The sequence below is a fragment of the Anopheles stephensi genome, chromosome 3 (genome assembly GCF_013141755.1).
Source record: "Anopheles stephensi strain Indian chromosome 3, UCI_ANSTEP_V1.0, whole genome shotgun sequence".
NCBI classification, from domain to species: Eukaryota; Metazoa; Arthropoda; class Insecta; order Diptera; family Culicidae; genus Anopheles; species Anopheles stephensi.
The window spans coordinates 59,581,799-59,600,465 of NC_050203.1; the positions used below are offsets into that span (position 1 = coordinate 59,581,799).

At 46.4% G+C, this 18,667-nt stretch overlaps 2 protein-coding genes across 3 annotated transcripts in view; one reads left to right on the plus strand and one right to left on the minus strand.

Moving 5' to 3' along the window:
• Positions 1-3,108: 3,108 nt before the first annotated feature.
• LOC118509286 (DNA repair protein complementing XP-G cells) lies at positions 3,109-7,747 on the minus strand. The gene is made up of 4 exons (XM_036049693.1): positions 7,525-7,747; positions 7,272-7,447; positions 5,330-7,204; positions 3,109-5,261 (listed from the first exon to the last, which is right to left on the minus strand). The coding sequence occupies exons 1-4, from the start codon at positions 7,610-7,612 to the stop codon at positions 3,225-3,227; spliced, it is 4,176 nt and encodes a 1,391-aa protein (XP_035905586.1). The 5' UTR covers positions 7,613-7,747; the 3' UTR covers positions 3,109-3,224.
• Positions 7,748-8,951: 1,204 nt separating this feature from the next.
• LOC118509287 overlaps positions 8,952-18,667 on the plus strand; it is a 52,491-nt gene continuing 42,775 nt past the window's right edge. The window contains exons 1-2 of one of the 2 annotated variants that reach the window (XM_036049694.1): positions 8,952-9,133; positions 12,580-13,612. The gene's annotated coding sequence lies outside the window, so the exon portion shown is untranslated. Of the gene's footprint in view, positions 9,149-12,579; positions 13,613-18,667 lie in introns of both variants that reach the window. The other variant, XM_036049695.1, reaches the window with a different exon arrangement.

The window sequence follows — 18,667 nt, forward strand, 5'->3', positions numbered from 1 at the left end:
CCAAATTCAATTCGGCCTTCGCATTACCTCAGATTATCTGCCCTGGGTTAGGTTGTTTTGGCTTACGTCGTTACTTCTTACTACAGCTCATGGTGCACGGTTCGCAAATGTTAATCACCAGCCAGACATGCCACAGATGGCCGCTTATCATGCGTTTGCTGAAAGTCATAAATAATAGCAAATTTCAAATGAAAACGGTTAGCACACATGCAACACAGAGGAAATTTGGAGTAAGTGTTTCTTTTTTTTTTATTTATAAAGAACGGCCTGGCCGTATTGCTGAGTAAGTGTTTCTATTATCTGAAGAAAACACTAATAAAGCCATTATTTATTGGCAATTATTCCAACACAGGCATGATTTAAGAGACTCTGTTAGAAATAATTATTAAAGAGAATAATTTAGTGATGAGGATTCAAAAAGCAGAGTTTCAACCAATTATAGTGCCTTACGTACGATGAACAACTGCAACCCTCTACCATAGTGCTTTGCGGTGGAAAGCAGAAAACCCGTGGGGAAAGTCATCAATCTCCATTAGGTAGCGGCCGTCGCATCGTGAAGGTAAATCTTCCAAAGGAAGCGTTTAACATGTCCCAGCGCCCCTCCTCCATTCTGCCATCGGCACCAATCCCGTTTACTACCAACTGGAAGGATGCAGTCAATGGAGAAAACTTTTGCTCCTCTTGAGGTTTTTAAATTACTTAATTGCCATTTTCCGCTTTTTTCACAAACAGACGGTGAACAATTAGCATACGCACCATTAGACAGACCGGACCGGAAGGTAAATGGACCATCAAACAACAGAAAAGAACCAAACAGAACTTGTCTCGTACCGCTTGACGTAATGGAGACATTTGGCCCCGAACCGCGCGCGAATTTGCTCATCCCGTGGCATCATCATCATCGTTCGCGTCGTTCACGTCTTCGGATGTTACTCATTTTCTGCAATCTACAATTCAAATCGTGCTGTCGAGTTCTTCCTTCATCCCGCGGCTTGGAGGGTGCAACGTGGGTAGATTTTGTGCCATTCGCCAAAGTTCGCCACCCGCTCCATGTGCCGCGCTCCGTGTGTCACTCAAAGTCATACTAATTCCGATTACTACAAATTGATACCTTCCTTTCGGTGTGTTACATGGAGACGCTTGGTGTTTGCGCTCACTGTAAGCATAAGCTGTGACCTTCTGACCATTGGGGAGGGTAGCTAGTGCATATTGCGCTTTGCTGAATGGTATCGTTACCGTCTGGAACATCGATTTTCAAGAGCTGAGTATTGTTTTCTCGCTGGGTAGGCGAGAATTTTATCAGAATTCAACCGATTTTTATATAGGTATCGTCTTTGTTGGGAGTACCTAGTTTGTTGTACTGACGGCTAATGGCCCAGAGATTAATGAGATTTAACTTCCCACTGAAATATAAAGTCTAAAATGACCAGAATCATTTAAACAATTTACCTCCAAGAACTTCCTTCTACAATTTTACGATAACCTCAGGGTTCTTATCTATATAAAACCATTTTAATGATGATGAGTCGCGGAAAAATCTTTGAATATTTTCTCAAGAGGTGTTGGAAGAAAACGGATGTGCTGCTTGATTATTCTTTTGAGAGTGAAATTTAGTCATATTCTAAACCCCCGTAATCCTAAATTTTCTCCCAATAGTTCATTCCTATTATTCATTCCGTGGCCGCCTTGGGGAGTGGCATGCGGTTTGCCTACATATTAGGCGCGAACAAGTGGTTTATTTTGAAAAATTATCTGCATTACATGTAACTCTTTTTAAGCTAAATTGTGCGAACTTGGTGCGAAGGTCAAAACGCGACCCCGTCCGGGACCGGTCTTCACATGGCAAGACCGGGATTTAAATTCCATCCAGATTGCCTCCCCGTGCGCAGGGCTGACTATCTTACTTACTTACTTACTTATCAGGCGCTACAACCGCTTTGCGGTCTTGGCCTGCTGCAACAATCCTCGATACCGCTCACGGTTCAGCGCCGTCGTCTGCCAATCCGTTATCCCGGCCGTTCTGGCGGACGCATCAACGCCATCACTCCATCTCAATTTGGGCCTACCACGCCTCCTCTGTCCTTGTGGACGGCCTAAAAGGACTTTACGGGCTGGGTCGTCCGGTGTCATTCTCATGACGTGACGTAGCGGCTCCTCCATTGTCCTTCCAAACATACGGGGCCAAAAATCCTGCTGAGCAACTTCCTCTCGAACGCAGTTAAGAGGGCTTCGTAAGTTTTGGACAGAGTCCATATCTCAAAGGCGTATGTGAATACTGGGACTATAAATGTTCTGTATAGTCCCACGGCTTCGTCCGTCCCGACAGGTATTTACAGTGGAGAAGTTTCCTCAGGCTGTAGTATGACCGGTTGGCCGCCAGCACCCTTGCGCATAACTCAACATTGTTCCGTTGTTGTCGGTGCTGACTTTTGACCTCAGATAGGTGAAGTTTTGGACGACTTCGAAGGTGTGGTCTGATTATCTTACTACGGGTAAAATGAAGTCACAGAAAACAGGCTCCATCCGCTCTCCCTCAGGTTTGACTCCATTTGAGCCAGCCAACAAGCTTGCTGTGCTCCTCTTCGCCTCCTGCCAAAACAAGTCGCTCTCATGCACCTTCCCGGTAGGGCTTGAGTTCGGCATTCTCATCACGTGCCTCAACCGGCGTATTCTTGCGGCTTTCACAACCGTCGGGATGTCTGCATCGCCAAACAGCTCAGCTAGCTGCGTGGTTCATCCTACTTCCTCAAACGCCCTGCTCGTACACACCGCCGAAGATAGTCCTCCATTGTTTTTCAATCCAATCCTATCGGCCTCGCGTTTCAGTTGGGTCTACGCCTTGAACACCGCCGTAGATGTCCGTTCGATGATGTCGATGTCATTCGCGAAGCCAAATATTGCACAGACCAACCGTTCCTCCATAGTAAGAACTGACTATCCAACTATGCAGTATAAATGAGTCTAGTAAGCCAGTAATGGCAGGCATGCCCTTAAAAGGTTGTTACCTTAAACAGCATCCCATCCTTGCCTCGAATGCTTGGTTATGTTTATGAATTATAAAAGAATGATCGACAATAGTAATTGATTTTTTAAAATAAAACCCACTAATACAAATTGCAGAACGAATTTATTTTAAATTAATGAATTTCGCCTTTTAAAAAAACTTAAACGAAACTTATCTTAAATTGTATTGCTGTACACTTCCACTTCGCCCACGGTCTTGCTTACTGCCGCTTCGGCTTGTCGTTAGCTTTCAGCTTTTTAAACAATTCCGCAGCTCGCTTCTTACGTTCAACCATTTCCTGCTCGTCCTTCACCCGCTGTGGAATGGCCGGATTAAAGTCCGGCATCTTGTTTCCAATCCGTTTCCTGCGCGCTGCCAGCGAACTGTCCACGCTTTCAGCCGACTGTTGGTTAATGTTGGCAATGATTCCACCAATATTTGCCAGCGAGTGTGCGGGTCGCTGTGAGGTTGCTGGTTCCGCCTCGGACGCTTCTTTGCCATCGGTGGGCGTACCATCCTGCGATGCTTTTTTACGGCCACGTTTCGGCTTTGCTGTCGTTCCCGGGCCATCGGTTGCTCGCTTACGGGCTAGGCCACTCTTTTTGGTTGCTTTTGTTGCTTCAACAAAATCATCATCTTTTTCATCATCCTTCATGTTCGCCACATTGGATGGCGCCTCATCTTCCTGCTCGTTCCCCTCTTCGATCGATTCCAGATCAATCGTTTCGATCGTGTCCTTCTCAGCAGCCTGCTTTCGCTTCCGTCCCGCGGGCTTCTTTGCTTTCGTAGGACTTTTCTTCTTCGCCTTCACAACGTCATCCGGATCGATTTTGCCCGCCATCGTATCGACCGCATGCTGCACCCGTTTGCTAACCTTCAACCGGCTCTGACCGACGGCACTCTGCACCTTAAAGTAATTCTTGATCGATGCCTGCGACTTTCGCTCATCCAAACGCTTCAACACCGGCAGCAATATGTCGTTCGTTTTCGTCTGCGTCCAACCAAACTTTTGCCGCGCATAATCGCGTAACCGATCCGCGTCCGGATAGCCCCAGCTGAATTCCTCCTCGCTGAAATCAACCGTCGGGCGCAGATACGCTTCGACCACACCCGTGCTCGGAAACCCTTCGCCAATGTCGATGTTTTTAAGCTTCGATTTCAGTGCCATCCGGGTGCCGGACGCTCCACTTCTGCCATGCTGCCACCAGTCGCGAAACTTGCGCAAACCGGACAACATCGACATCAGCTCGGACGTTTCGCCCGTCTGTTCCGGTGTCGGTGGAAAGGAAGCCAATATTTCCAGTGCCGTTACGGCACCGATACCGTGAATGCCCGTCGTATAATCGCTGCCCACCAGGAGCGCCAGCTGGATCAGCTTCTTTCGATCCATGTGAAACATTTGCTCGATGCCCTCGATCGTAAACTCCAGCACCAGCTTCTGTTGGTTGAAGAAGTTTTTGTACACCTTCTTCCCACCGAACAGCCAGATATCGCTATCGTCCGTTATCGTGCCATCGGTCATATCGATCTGATTCAAAAATGCACATTGCGCTTCCGCCTCCATCGGCGCTACGATGTACGGGACGCCGAAAATTTGCAACAGTTCCATACAATCGTTACGCATCTGCTCGGTAATCGATACACCCAGACGGGACTGTTTGTTCTTCTCCCGCTCTAGCTCGCGCTCCGTTTGGGCCAGATCAAGTGCCATACGTTTCAGCTCGAGCGGTGTGTGCGCTTCCTTCAGTGTGTCCGCCATTTCGGTGATGAGATTTTCCGCACTAACAGGCTTCGGTTCCGATTCCGGTGGTGGTGACGGAACCGTTTTACTCGTGGAAGGTATCGGTTCCGCAGGAAACAACTCTTTCGAAACCGATTTGCCAGGGGTGGACGGCTTCTCTGTACCATCGGCCTGGTTCGTTTTCTTTGCCGAGGGTGGAGTTTTGTTAACAAAGAACGGTTTCGTTACGTGCGGAACCGATTCTTCCGATTCGGTTGGTTGCTGTGAATCCTTGCCTGGTGTGCGTGCAATCACTAGATGCTCCAAAGTCCCCTTTTTAGCGGGACTGTCTAGGATTTCAATAACCGGAGCATTGGCCGTAGGTGACACTTGCTCATCGTTTTTCGCTTTTGTTTCTTCTTTGTGTCCTCCGTCGGAGATAGTTTGCTTAACGGGAGTTCTTTGAATCTCTGAATCGGCATCATAGATAATCGTCGTTTCACTATCAGCATCTTCTTCATCGTTGCGGTCTTGGGACTGTAAATAAAAAAACAGGTAAATGGATTAAATATTTAAAAGCATTCACGAAGAAGATTTCAAATTACCTTTTCACCATCAACCATCACGCTATCCAGTTTAATTTCATCTAACGTTAACGCATTGGCACCCGCTTTCAGCTCGTCCAATTGTAGTTGAAGCTTTTCCTTTATAGCTTTCAGATCGGTGCTTGGTGCAACCGGAACAGGAACATCCAGAACCGGAACCGACGGTTTAATAATGTCGCCCAAATCAATCGCCGGCGGGCCTTTCTTCAGATTTTCCAATTCTTCCTTCAGCTGCGCATTTATATCGTCGACTTTCTTTATCTTTAAGCCGGCGAACGGTTTCGGAGCGTTTACGTCCTCTTCGTTCGGCTGGTTATTCGAGGTATTTTCTTTGAGCACAACGTTGCTCACTTCTTGCATTGGAATACTGATCATCGGTGGGTTAGGTTCAACATGTTTGGTTGGGCGATTAACCGGTAATGCTTCTTCTACCTCTGCTTCTTTCTTTACACTAAATATATCCGCAAATATATCATCCTTATCGCATACTCCTATGTCCTCCTGCTTAATGATCACCTCCACCACTTCCTTCCTTTTCGACGGTCCCGCGTCCGATAGCTGTTTCAGATCATCGATGGTAAAGTCCACGATTGGATTGTAGTGAGGTTTGAAGTGATTGGTACTGTTTAGTGGCAGTGAAATGCCCACCTGAGAATCGTTCAAGTTATCTTCCGGCACATCGACAAAGTCTGAATCGGATTCCGTGTCCGGTTCGCTATTTGCCTTTTCAGACGCCTCTTTTTCTTCTGCATCCTTCTCTTGCTCGTCGGACACTTCCCGAACAGTCGCCAAGGTGCGTTGCACTATGGAATCCCCGTTGTGCACAAACATTTGCGACATGGAATCATTAATATCGCCCCCATCCACATCTTGCGTTTGATGCAACAGATCATTAAACTCTTCAGTTGTTAGACCTCCGTACTCGAGCATAAATCCACGGGCTAAGCTTTGCGCAGCATTTCCGAGTGCTTGTTTCTGCTTCCGCGACATACGCAACTCTTCTTCGTCAAGCTCGATCACAGCGTGAGGATCCTCGTCCTGCATTAACGACATTTTGATTGCCAGCTGTAACTCTTCATCCATCTCTTTGTCATCGTCCTCCATGGACAACAGACTTTCCGATTCTTCCTTCGACATTTTGGGCAGTTTAGGTGCTTTCGGAGCAAGCTTTTCTGCTTCTTCGCGTGCTTTTGCTTTCTCGATTGCTTTCTGTACGTCGCGCACCAGCAGGAAGCGCGTATTTTCATCCGATGCTATCTGCTGTGCCGCTCTGTTTGACGACGTTTCAACCCCTTCCTCGTTGAGCAGCGATTCGAGCTCCGCCAATGAGAGACACTTTCCACCCATTTCCTTCTCCGCTTCCTCGAGTTCCACCTGCACCTGGCGCCGTTTCAGTAAACGCTTCATTTGAAACGAAGAAAACGAATCACTCTCAACGGGCAGTTCGTGCAGTCGGCCCCAGGACGACTGTTTGCGCGTTTCCTTGATGTCGTTCAGAATCTCGTGCCGTACATCGGCTGGTAGATTTTTAAAGTAAATGCTGGTCACATCGATCGCGTTCAGGTTCAAGTGATAGTAGTGCCGAGAAGCTTTTTCGTCCATCGAACTATCACTGCGGTCCAGATCGACCGGTTCTTCGGGCGCCTTCAGTGGGGGGAGCTTGAATATCGCATCCGGTTCCTCTTCCCGGTCGGGCTGTTTGCTTGTGCTTGGACCACCGTTTGTAATGGCTTTCTTCGAGGGTGAGATAAGAATGTTGGTGGCGGATCCAAGTGCCTGTTGGACAACTTTTTCCTTTGCCAGCGTTTCGAGCAGTAGCTGCTGTATGCGATCCGCTTCATTTTGATAGTTGTTTTTGCTCTGATTACGCTTAGCCTGCAAGGTACGAAACAGATTGATAGATTGACTGTGGTTCCCAACGAAGCGTACGAGGTCAACTTACGATGGTTTGCTTCTTCAAGACTGGAACACCTCCATCGAACACGAATATTGGTTTGATGCGGTAGTACATCAGCTTGCACAAACGATGAAATAAACCAAGCACATGAGCGTTCGGTAAAGCGCTGCCTTTCGAATCCTGGAACCCTTTTATCACCTGATGCAACCATATCGATATATCTGTCGGCACATTGTGAGTCATTAACAAAACATTCCAGCAAGTCTAGCAACCAATAGATGAGGCTGAAGTCACTTACCCACGGCCAGCACTTTGTTCTCCAACGTATCCAGTGGAACCGGCTTACCCGACTGTTCGATTAGCTTCCAAAGTCCTAATACTCCCATATTTCAATAGATTACAAACAATCCCAGTAGGAGAAGTTCGTTTCAATCCTTGCGGCAATGATTTTTCGCGCCGTTCTGTTGCTAAACATTGTACAATGCACCTGGCAAACCGGAATTTTCATGAATGACAGCAACCGGCAAATCCACAAAGCAAAGCAAGCAAAGCAAACAAAACATTCCGCATGCCAAAGCGGGATGCGTTTAGACGCACGTGTTCAATGATTCAGCTCTTTTCAATTCGAACCATGCACAGTGGTCGTGCCTCGCGGCCATTGGGAAAATCGTTTTTTTTTTCATTTACGAAATGTATATCGCTCTTACTTCATGACTGAATAATTTAATCGCAAAAGAAAGGTTTTTAAGCGTTCACGATAATACTTCATGATCAGATAAAATCCTGTCAAAAATTAGATACAGATGGTCTTGAAAAAATTAATTCATGCGTTGTTAGTGGACTCCCATTTCATTTGCTTAGGATTTCCATCTTAATGTACTAGGTAGCGTAGAAATACTGTTTTTAATTTTACTCCGCCTATATCCTGCCCTCATGTACAGCTAAGTACGTTGAAGTTGAGGCATCGTGAGAGGAAGCCCAAATTTTTAACTCGAATCGAAAGCCGTGAATCGACCCTATAATATTTTACAATACAGAATAAATGACAAAAATATCATTTATACTATTTTAGTCCACCTTAATGTACAGTTTGCGATAAAATTTTCGTTTAGATTTAGTTTGTTATATCGAACTACTCATTGTTTTCTACACGTGTACGTTTTCTGAATAAGCTGAGTGGAAAAATATATGTACTAGCTTTCATCTTTCTTCTTCCTTGGCAGTACAACCTCGAGAGTTCTCGGAGTTAACCCGTAGTAAAGAATTCAGCCCTGCGGACGGGGAGGCGGCCGGAATGGGGTTTGAATCCCGGCCTTACCTTGTGACGACCAGTGCCTTTATCGCCTCGGCCACCGGACCGCCCCACTAGCTTTCATAAATCCTTTCCTGATTGATCCTGAAAAGGCTGTTAAACAACCTGCAAAAATACCAACAACAAAAAGCAGTATTAATACTTATTTAAAGTTTGCCACATACATTCGCTTCTCATTTCATAGTGAAAATCTCACTCCATTGCACTAGACAAGCTTAACACTTACTTCACATGAGTTTTTCTCGCACATGATTGTATTGGCCTCTCATTTTCCACAAAAACAGCTGCTACTGTACAGCATCCACGCTCGCTCTCTGTCGCTCTCTACACTCGGTACAAACATTTTGAGATGCTAACGATTGGAGCAGATGAAGCTCGGCTAATGCTCCGGTCCGGTACAGACCGCGATTCTCAGACGTGTATAGACTCTCGTGCGGGAAAGTAGACGCCGCTGTGTCCTTACCGTATAACGACACTGTCGGCCCCACAGTACAGTGCCAAGGCACAAGTGTTCGTTGGTTTAACGCATCGGGCACAGAGCAAACACGGGGATTTTCCGTGCGAGAACGAGATACGCGTATATACATCAGTGTGTGTAAGTGTGTGTGAAGTAAGGAAGTCCCGAATTTCTAATGCTCTTTGGTCCTGTGTGTTCAAATTGTTGTTGTGCCATGAAGATAAAGCGAATGGATCGAAATTGTTTCTTTCTATCGGTGCTACAGTGAGCTGGGCTAGAGATGGAGAAGCGCAATCGGGAGTGCATGTGCAGTAAACGGATCCTTTTTTCATGTTTAGTCTAGTGAAACAATGCACGAAATAGTATCGCTCTCAGCTCTATGTGTGTGTTCACAAGTAAACGTCGTGCTGGTGGGTTTCCCCCAGTATTCCTGTCAAACGCACCAAATAGCGTGTGCAATGCGAGTCGTGGCCGTGTCCAAGCGAGAAAATGTATCTTCTTTTTTATTTTAGAATCTCGCACGCTACAACACTGCCCTAGACGCGAGCGCGTGAGTGTGAACTGTGCGTGTGCTGGTGAGAGAACACATCGCTTTCGATGGAGAGTGAGAATGACAGTTACGGCTAATCTTCTCACCGAAACGGACGGGAGGTCAGCATCCGTCCGACGGTAGGGTGGCTGGGCTGCGAGATGGCGGCTCGCTCTAGCCTCGAAATAAACGTAAGCCGTCGTGAGACCTAACCACAGGAACAACGCGTTTGATGTAGTGTGTAAATCTCCAAACAGCAAGTCGCAGCATGGGGCAGGCATCATTAGGAACATCATTATTTACTAATACGTACGTACGATTTGTCTTCGAGAGGTACACACCCGTGAGCGCCCCCGACTTTTGGCTAAACTGGCAAAAGTCAGTCTGCGAACTCGGTCCACGAAACGCCAGGCCACCGCAGTAAACGGAAGCTAATAATGGTGCGGCCTGTGTGTCAACTTCATGGCTTACTGATGATGATATGTGCGGTGATTGCGTGTGGAAAGTTGTCCGACGAGAATGCTATCGGAATACTTAACAACAACACAAAAAAAAGTCCTGTCGAAGCCTGGGCAGAATGGGGGATGTAGACCGGATGAAAACCGACAAGTTTCGTGTGGGCAGAGAACACACAAGTGCTCTCGGTAGTGCCGGACATTGAGGATGGTTTGTTTTGAATATAAAATCTCCCTATCGGCTAACGAAATCAAACGGAACGGAGCTAAGCTTAACAGCTTCCGTCCTGTAGCCGCCGTTCCTATGTGCCGAAGCTTGATGGTTTCCGCGTGCCATATCACGCCGATGGTTTCGCCTGCTTTGCGCCCCAAAACTGGACAATTTTATCCTTCGTTAATCCGAGGCATGATCTGGGTAACAAATTTTGAAACAATTTTTTCCCTCCCTGCCTCGGTTGAAAATAAGCAGCAAGCTTCCCCTGAACACCGGTAACTCGGGGGACGAGAACGACGCCATAATGCAATATCCTGTCTAAGGATGTCCACCATGAAAGTACGCTCATGTTTATCGGAGCTTTTGCTTTTTTTTCGCCCCATCCCATCCAGCTGCTTGTAATACCTTTTATCAGAGATTACTTTTACACGAGACACCTTCCCCGTGTTATTGCTCGCACAGAGGGCGACGACGGTGACGTTTCCATGGTAACTTTTGGCAAAGGAAACTCGCCAGAGCAAGGCGCAACTTGCTGCAGACATTCGCCGTGCTGTACAAGATTTGCAAAACTAACGCCAAACGAGAGCAACACTCTTCTGTTTCTGTTGCGCACTAGGTGAAACACTATATAAGAGAAAGAGACAAAAGGCACCCTTTAATTCTCAGAACACTGTTTTAATCCATTCAGTTTTCCAGTTGATCTTGCTGAGTGGCACAACACACGAACACGAACTGGCAAAAGCATAACAAAATTCACGACCAAAGACAAAAAATCATCCATTCGTCTCGAGTGAACGCCCGAAGTGCCATTTTTCACATCTTCTCAGATGTTTACCTAGTTTTCTTGCAAGCTCTCGTACTTTTCCGTTTTTTTCTATCTTTCCCCTTCACGGAGCAAAGTATTGTGCACCGGAGGTCCCTCCTTTTTTTTTGTCGCAAAACGAGGATATTCCATCTTGTCACAGGAACTGACGCGCTGTTGACATTTCGTCCGTCAATCTGCGATTCACATCCGGATGGGGATGATGGAATCATCATCATCATAGTGTTTTCCATCGAGCAACACACCCTCGGTAGCGTGGGTTCCTTCAGGGTCCGTACGTACGTACGTACAAACACGCGAAGCTTCGCCACTCCTTCGGTGACGGCAGCGTGTTAGGCGAGGCAACGTTTCTAAATGATCAATTTCCTACTGATTACGTATTCTTTGGAGGTTTGCCTTGGTAGCGATGGCAAAAAAAAGCCCGTCCGAGGTCCAAGGTGTACAGCATGAAGGAGACACATGGAAGGGGAAAAATAATCAACTAAAGGCCGTAGGATTGGGCCTTCGACACCTGTTAGTCTGATGGAGTAGGGCGTAATTGAACGCCGGGAGACACTTGCGGCGATGGGAGTGCATGCGGTGGAGAACGTTTCGCTCTGGTTAGTTCATAGCAGCTCGTCCTATGCAGTGAGGTGATAAGTGAGTGTATACGGTCGGCCATTTGAACATACTAAATCAGACGTACAGTAACGTTAGCCCGAGTCTAAATTAAACCTTGAAGAAATATATCGTTGCAAGAAATTATTCACCACCGAAGCAGTTAATTATGAAATCAATTTCAATGTTAAAACATAATACTTGCTCGTCGCGCTTCGCTGCCAAACCGAGAACCGAGATTGCGTAGGCCCTCAATGTTTCACTTAAGACGTCGCCAAACACCTGGCATGTCGCCTTAGGCCGATTGGCCCGGTTTAGCCCCGGATCGACGGCCAGAAGCAGCATACTCGACACTAGCTTGTCCGCGTAGCACAAACGAGACGAAAGAATAAACACAACATCACAACTTCCTTGCCTTGTTTGTCACCTTAATTCTTTGCACAGCACCATCCGCTTGACGCGCACACCGGGTTTTTTTTTCGTGCGATACCGAAAATAGTTTCCTTTTGGGGGGAAGAACGGGACGTACGGGGACAACGGGAATGGCCGAAGGAAAATCACACACACAGACGGGAAAGACGCGCGTTTTTTGGATTATTATTATGTAACGAAACCAAAACAGGACAGCATCACCGCGTCTCTGTGTGTTTATCTGTGTGTGTGTTTGTACGTAATTTTCCCATCCCACACGAGCTAGTTGTTGTTTGTTGCCGAAGAGGAAAATGAACAATCTTTAGTTCGAAATACTCCGAACAACACACATCGCCGATCGGTGCGCTTGTCTGGTGGTGAAGATTGGAGAACCAAAACACAGTCGTTCTTTGGGGTTGTTATTGTTAAAAGTTTTCCACCATTCGGGAAAGGGGAGCTTTGGGAAAACTCTTCCACCAAAACCACTACCCCTATGGGGAAAAAGTTTGCCCACGGTGCTGATTTTTAATGCTCTAATTATGAATAATTCTTCAGCGAAGCGAATCAAAGTAAGTTCTCCTCCCTGTGGACGCGCGCGCGTATTTGTTCGCGAGTGTGTGTGTGTGTGAGTGTGTGATGAAAAGAAAAAGTGCGCAAAGTGGCGCAAAGGAAGAAACGTGCTAAGCCGTGCAATGATGTGTGAACAATAATAACGACGATCGGGCAAATTGTTGTTCGCGTACGCGCGACAGTGTCAGCAGGCAAATCTTTCTGTACGCAAGCAAGCAAGCGAATAAAAAAAAAGATCGTGAAAAAATATCTTAAGAATCGTTTGTGTGTGAGTGTGTGTGTGTGTGTGAGCTAAAACGTGTGTAATGTGCTACCGTGGTGCGTACCATCCCCATCTTGTACCATCGCCACAAATTGCTCTGCCAACCGAAAGTAGTAAGTGTGTTTAACAGTGTGAAAGTCTGGGTGGTGATGGAGGTGAAGGAGCCAGTGGTGAAAATAAAAATCACCAGTAGAAGCAGCTAATGGAGCAGAAGCATCAGCAGCATACCGACAGCATGCGGTTGCCCGGCGACGAGAGCCGAGCCGTTGAAAAGTGGGAAGTAAATTAAATCAAATTCTTAAGAAATATAATAATAATCATCGGCGTCATCGTACATGCGTTCCCCAATACGTGAAGCGTGTCTATATGTGTGAGTCGGTGTGTATGTGTGTGCGCATGTATAAATGTGTCTATGTGATTGTGTTAAAATACCAAACCAGCGTAGGTAACACGGTGCAAGTGGTACACGGCCTGTCCGCCTCATGGAAGTGAAAGCCAGCACCGAGTTTCGGGTGAAAATTAGTTGAAAGTGAAGAAATGAAATTTTGCCATCAATCAAGCCATCACCTAGAACGAACGTACGCGATCGTCGGTGTCCTGTGCCTGGAGTGAAATAGCCGGCTAACTAACGTCACCGTACGGAAAGGACGTATGGACGCTAACGGACGCTTCTCCGAATTTCTCCGCCTAAACGAGATCTACTTTTAAAATTCCTGTACACGGCTCGACGTGGTCTACGCTTCCTGGATGGTTTAAGTAAGTAAAAAAATAACTTTGGGACAAACAGGAAAATCTAACCAAAAAAAGAGGGTTATCATGTTTCACGGATGAAGGCATATCCGTTTCTAAAAACAATATCCCCTCCAGCTATCGTATTAGTTATTTATAAAGATTGAATTAAGATTTTCTTTTAAAAATAAAAATCTCCATCACGGAAGAACATTCATTTGGATGCAATTATAATTTGCATAATAAATGTACACGAAAAACACGAATTTTGCGTGCACGGCGTGATGGAGACGCCCAGTACTTCACCGCAATGATATGGAGGCGCCTGGTGGTTTATTAAAATTTTGTACCACGGTTACAATAGCAATAATACAAGCACACTTGGTTCGATTTTTTTTTTGCTCCTCCACTAAACCTTTTCGAGTGTGCTCGAGTGTTATTTGTGTTGCTTCAATTGAAACAGACACGGCTACGCTATATGCCTGTTTTGCGAACAGCATCGTTAGTATCATTAGCCACCCGTTTGCGGTACGCAATTCCAGCATTATTGCGGCTTTCCGGCATGTCTGCCCGAGGTGCTAACAATTATGCAACCGAGCGGTAGGTTAGCTATTCCAAACGGATGCCACCCGCCCCTTCGCAACCCCGCGGCTGTGTGCTTCAGCTCCACTTCATGCTGTTAATTATTCTTCTAAGCGCTCGTACCATGAAAAGCCTGACGGCTGATGGGAACCGGATGAAATGCAACGAGCAATAAAAAGCAAATCCACATTCGAGCATGCATCCATCATCGGGATCAGATCGTAATGCAACAGACACAGAGAACGCTATTCATCTGCGAGCAACACATGCTCGGGCTGCCTGTTTAATCACTCTTCAAGTATTATATACCATTCAGCCTGTCATTTCCTACGCTACGTCTCGAGCCATCGGCAATAATTAATTGAAACGGATTATGAAATTACAATTACCGTACACGTCCCCGACAGCAAGCCTCGAGTCGGCTCGTGTCGAGCCCTATAATTATGCTGTGTGTAACATATTCTTCCGTGTGTGAGCTTCTTGTACCGTCAGCTCAATGATTTTGAAACTTTTCATCATACATACAATCAAAACCTACCGTAGCACCACTACGCTACGGGATTGACGTTTGACATCCTTGAACAACTTTTAATTTCCCACCTTCCCTTGCTTTGCTGTTATGTTTTTCCGTTTTATGTTTGCCCTGTTGAGTTGTCGGAGAAACTCCTCGGCAGAACAAGGGTCGGCGAAAACAATGGGGAAAAGAAAAGTAAATTAATGCCCGGGTACCTCCTTACGAGGATGATTAAAACGTTGTAAAACCAACCCACAGGAGAAACCCTGCAAACCCGGCACCGGTACTTTTGTGTCTTCAATCCATCTCTATTATACCCACGTCCGTGTTTTCTGTGCTGAGCAGCACTCCTTTTCGACATAAACATTAATGACCGTTGCAGAACTGCTTCCGATAGAAGCGGCACTGATACAGGGCTGTGTGGCCCATAATGGGAGGCTGACCGTGGCTGCCAACGGGGAACCGCCTTTGATTCTCTACATCCACTATCGGAAAGTTTCGAAGTGGCTTCATCTACCGCACCGAAACGAGTCTGACATACTTTTCGGTTCAAATGTCATCCTTTATCATAGGAAGCGACGAAGGTCAATAAGTGAACACACCATTTCTGCCACGGACCGAGGAAAGAACAAAGAAACCGGCTGCCGTTGTTGCCCTTGCTGCCGAACGAAGGAAAAATGGGCTCGCAACAGCAAATAGTGAAACAGGGAAAATTGGAAGGGATAATTTCATTGCCCCGTGCCGTACCAGTCTTCGACAGCCTCATCCCTGTGTGGCCGGTGCCCTTTATTCTTTTCCCCCATCCCCAGTGTGCTGCGCCCTCAACGGGTGCACTCGTAACCGTCGGCCCGTCCCAGGGCCGGACCGCAAACTGTAATAAAAGTAAATAAATATCCTTTCATCATCCGCATTATGGCTGTCTATTATTAAACATTATGCTACCGTACCGACCGCCACCGTACAAGACCCACTGTCCCACTGTCCAAGTACCACGATGAGTGATCCTGGTAAGTTGCTGGTTCGAATGCTGCTACTTCGCAAGAATGCGAGAGGCAATATTTGATTTTTTCTTTTCTCAGCCCATTTTCTTCCTTCACGTTCCAATTTTACGATTCCTGTTCTTGGACCGGACTGCCCTTCAGGCACACCGGCAAGTTTTGGGTGCAGTACGGTTCGGAGTTCACACATGGCGACGGTGGGCATGCGGTTCTCAAGAATAGATTCATGAAGATTAAAGATGAATAGATGGTCATGCTTGGACGGGAATTCTCCCCCCCCCCCCCCCCTTTCCCGTCCAAGTCTTCTGCCTCCCGAGCCATGTTCAATCAGATTATGCTCAGCTTCCAAGAGGCCTTCGGATGTTTTTTCAAGCGCATCCATCAAAATTTTGCTAGCCTCCACCGCTACGCCACTCTTCGGCTGATGCCGAGTTTATGTAATTTGCAGACGTGTGCGGTCAGCCTTGATGCAAATTCTGCGATTCGGGCCGTGATGCGATGCGAGAGTGTCTGAGAATATGTATGAGGCGCGCGCGGATAGCGTTTGCCGTCAAACAAATCTGCCTTGGTTGCTTGGAAAGCCGACGGACTTGCTGCGACGCTAACAAATTGAGCATTAGAAAGGCTAAACCCTTCAATTACCTCCGATTGGTGAAGTTATCGTTTTATTTTTAAATTGAATATCCCCTTTGTTATTAACAGGTTTGATTTACATAGTTTCCTGTCGATGGCTTAGTTTAAAGTGTAGCTTTCTTCTTATTGATACTCATATATTTTAAAATTATAATAAGAAAAACAATAAGCCGACCATTTCTTGCTTTGTATTATTCTTGTAAACATTTTTTAACCTTAACCTATTGGGCCTCAGGCTTCAATCCTTTGCTGTGTTATTCAGGCTACAAAACGTAACCTAAAATTGCACAATAATAAAATGTGAAAGGGCTTCAGGTTGATATTTCCTACCTAGCTTTGAACCATAATCCTCCGTTCTCTTTTATAGGGTGCTGATCTGCGCCATAAAACTCGTAAACTAGATCTCAAACGTAAAATGGTCTTATTTTATGTCACTCGCTTGATTATACCTTTTATTTCCTTACTTTCGGTATTGCAAATACCATTAAGATATTACCTATGCTTTTGAAATTTGGCTTCAGTTTTAAAAGGATTTCAAAAACATAAGCAGCTGCTTTTGGATCACTTGAAGCAACTCAAGTAGCGCCCTTGGAACCCTAAAGGGTTAACATCAGCCACTCGGTGTAGGCAGTTTGTCTATGTGCGTTAAGATATGGCAAAAGCGATGCCTTGCCGAGGAACATACATCATCTCGAACCTGTCATCTTGCGAACGCCAATATGCTCAATTCTTTCCCTTACCGGCCCGTTTGCTTGGTTTGGCGCGGGCATGGAGTAGCCGGCCAGCCGCTGCAGGAAGGCCAAAGAACATTAACCGCCAAGGAGCAAGCAGCAGTTTATTGGTTCAAAACGCTACAGAGCTGCTCGTCTGCTTCACAATGTACCTGCACGCGTGTAGTCCGTGCGCGCCCTATTCCCACCTGGTTCATTACTGTTTTGCTCTGTGGCGCGTAATGATGTGCTCATTAGCGTACCTGAAGCGCGACGCAAAGTGGTGTGGGCAAGGGGCAGGGGGAAACGGGTTGAAACAACACACCCGGTGGAAGTGCGGAACGGTGATCTATCGGTTCGGTCATGGCCACCGTTTCGAAGCGGTCATGGATTGAGGTTTCTTAGGCGGTGTCTTATGCCGCTCGTGTCTTGTGTTTGTGTGTTTTTTTTGTCTATTTTCTCCAACTACATGACGCTTATTCTTCGCGATAGCTCGTAATGTCATGAGGATCAAAATAGGTGGCGATGGTTCACTTGCCAAGAGAGATTCGGCCGCGGGAAAGATTATTTTGACAGGAACGAAAATTGCTAGACTATACGCAGGGTAAATAATACACCAAAGACCAGCGAGAGCCAGACAAGCAGTCGCAGACGTCAGGGTTAACATTTTTCGAAACATTCTTTTCCTGCTCGAAACATTGAAGAAACACATTTAACGCACCAAGCCAACAAGCGCTAAGTACTGATCATTAGTGTAAGTAAACTATGCGCCGACACTCGGCTCGAAACATCAAAAATCAATTTGACACTGACATGTGTATGGAGCGTGGCTGGAAAAACGATCCTTCAAAATTGATTCCAAATACAGATGATTAGTGTACGGTCCTCTCTTGTTTTACGTTGCACTCCTCCAGCTGCTGCTTGCTTTACCACCCTCCCCTTTCTCGGATGCCAATAGATTAGCTTGTCAATCGTTTTAGTCCATCGATTATCCCAGTCGGAGTCGGGTCTGCTGCCCCGGGAGTGGACATCCTACCGATGAAATATGTAGCTTGCTGGAACTCCCGTTCGACAACGTTCGCCTTTGACGCGACTGTTTGGACTGGACAAATAGATTTGTCATTCGGTGTGTTTGCTGAGCGCTGTCGGCGAACATCGCGCGGGTACCGAGAGCGCTGCAACTGCCACCATCCAGCCCAGCCTGGATCAATATACCCGCGCTAGTGTGACGATAGATGTGACAAGTGAAGAACTACAGGGAAAAAAAGCGCCTTCCTACACTCACTCGCACACCAGGAGTAAACCTTGGGGTTGTATGTGTCAGTGGATCAGTGGAGGGATTAAATTCTGGATATGCAGGATATGAGTTCTCGTTCCAATACCGACCGTTCATGCTGTGCGAACGTTCGGTTCGGGGAAGGAAGTAATGTAAACATGACCGGTACGTACCGCCACCGGTCTGAACATTCTTCCCCCTCCAGAAATTCATAAAACAATCGAGCTTCTTTCGACGGGCGGATTGAGATTTGTCATGCTGTCACCCTTGCACAGTACCACATGTCTTCCACCTCGGATAGGTTGAGGTTGAGCAGATGTGGTGTCAAAACTGGCGGACAATATTTTGGTAATATTTTGGCGGACGTAC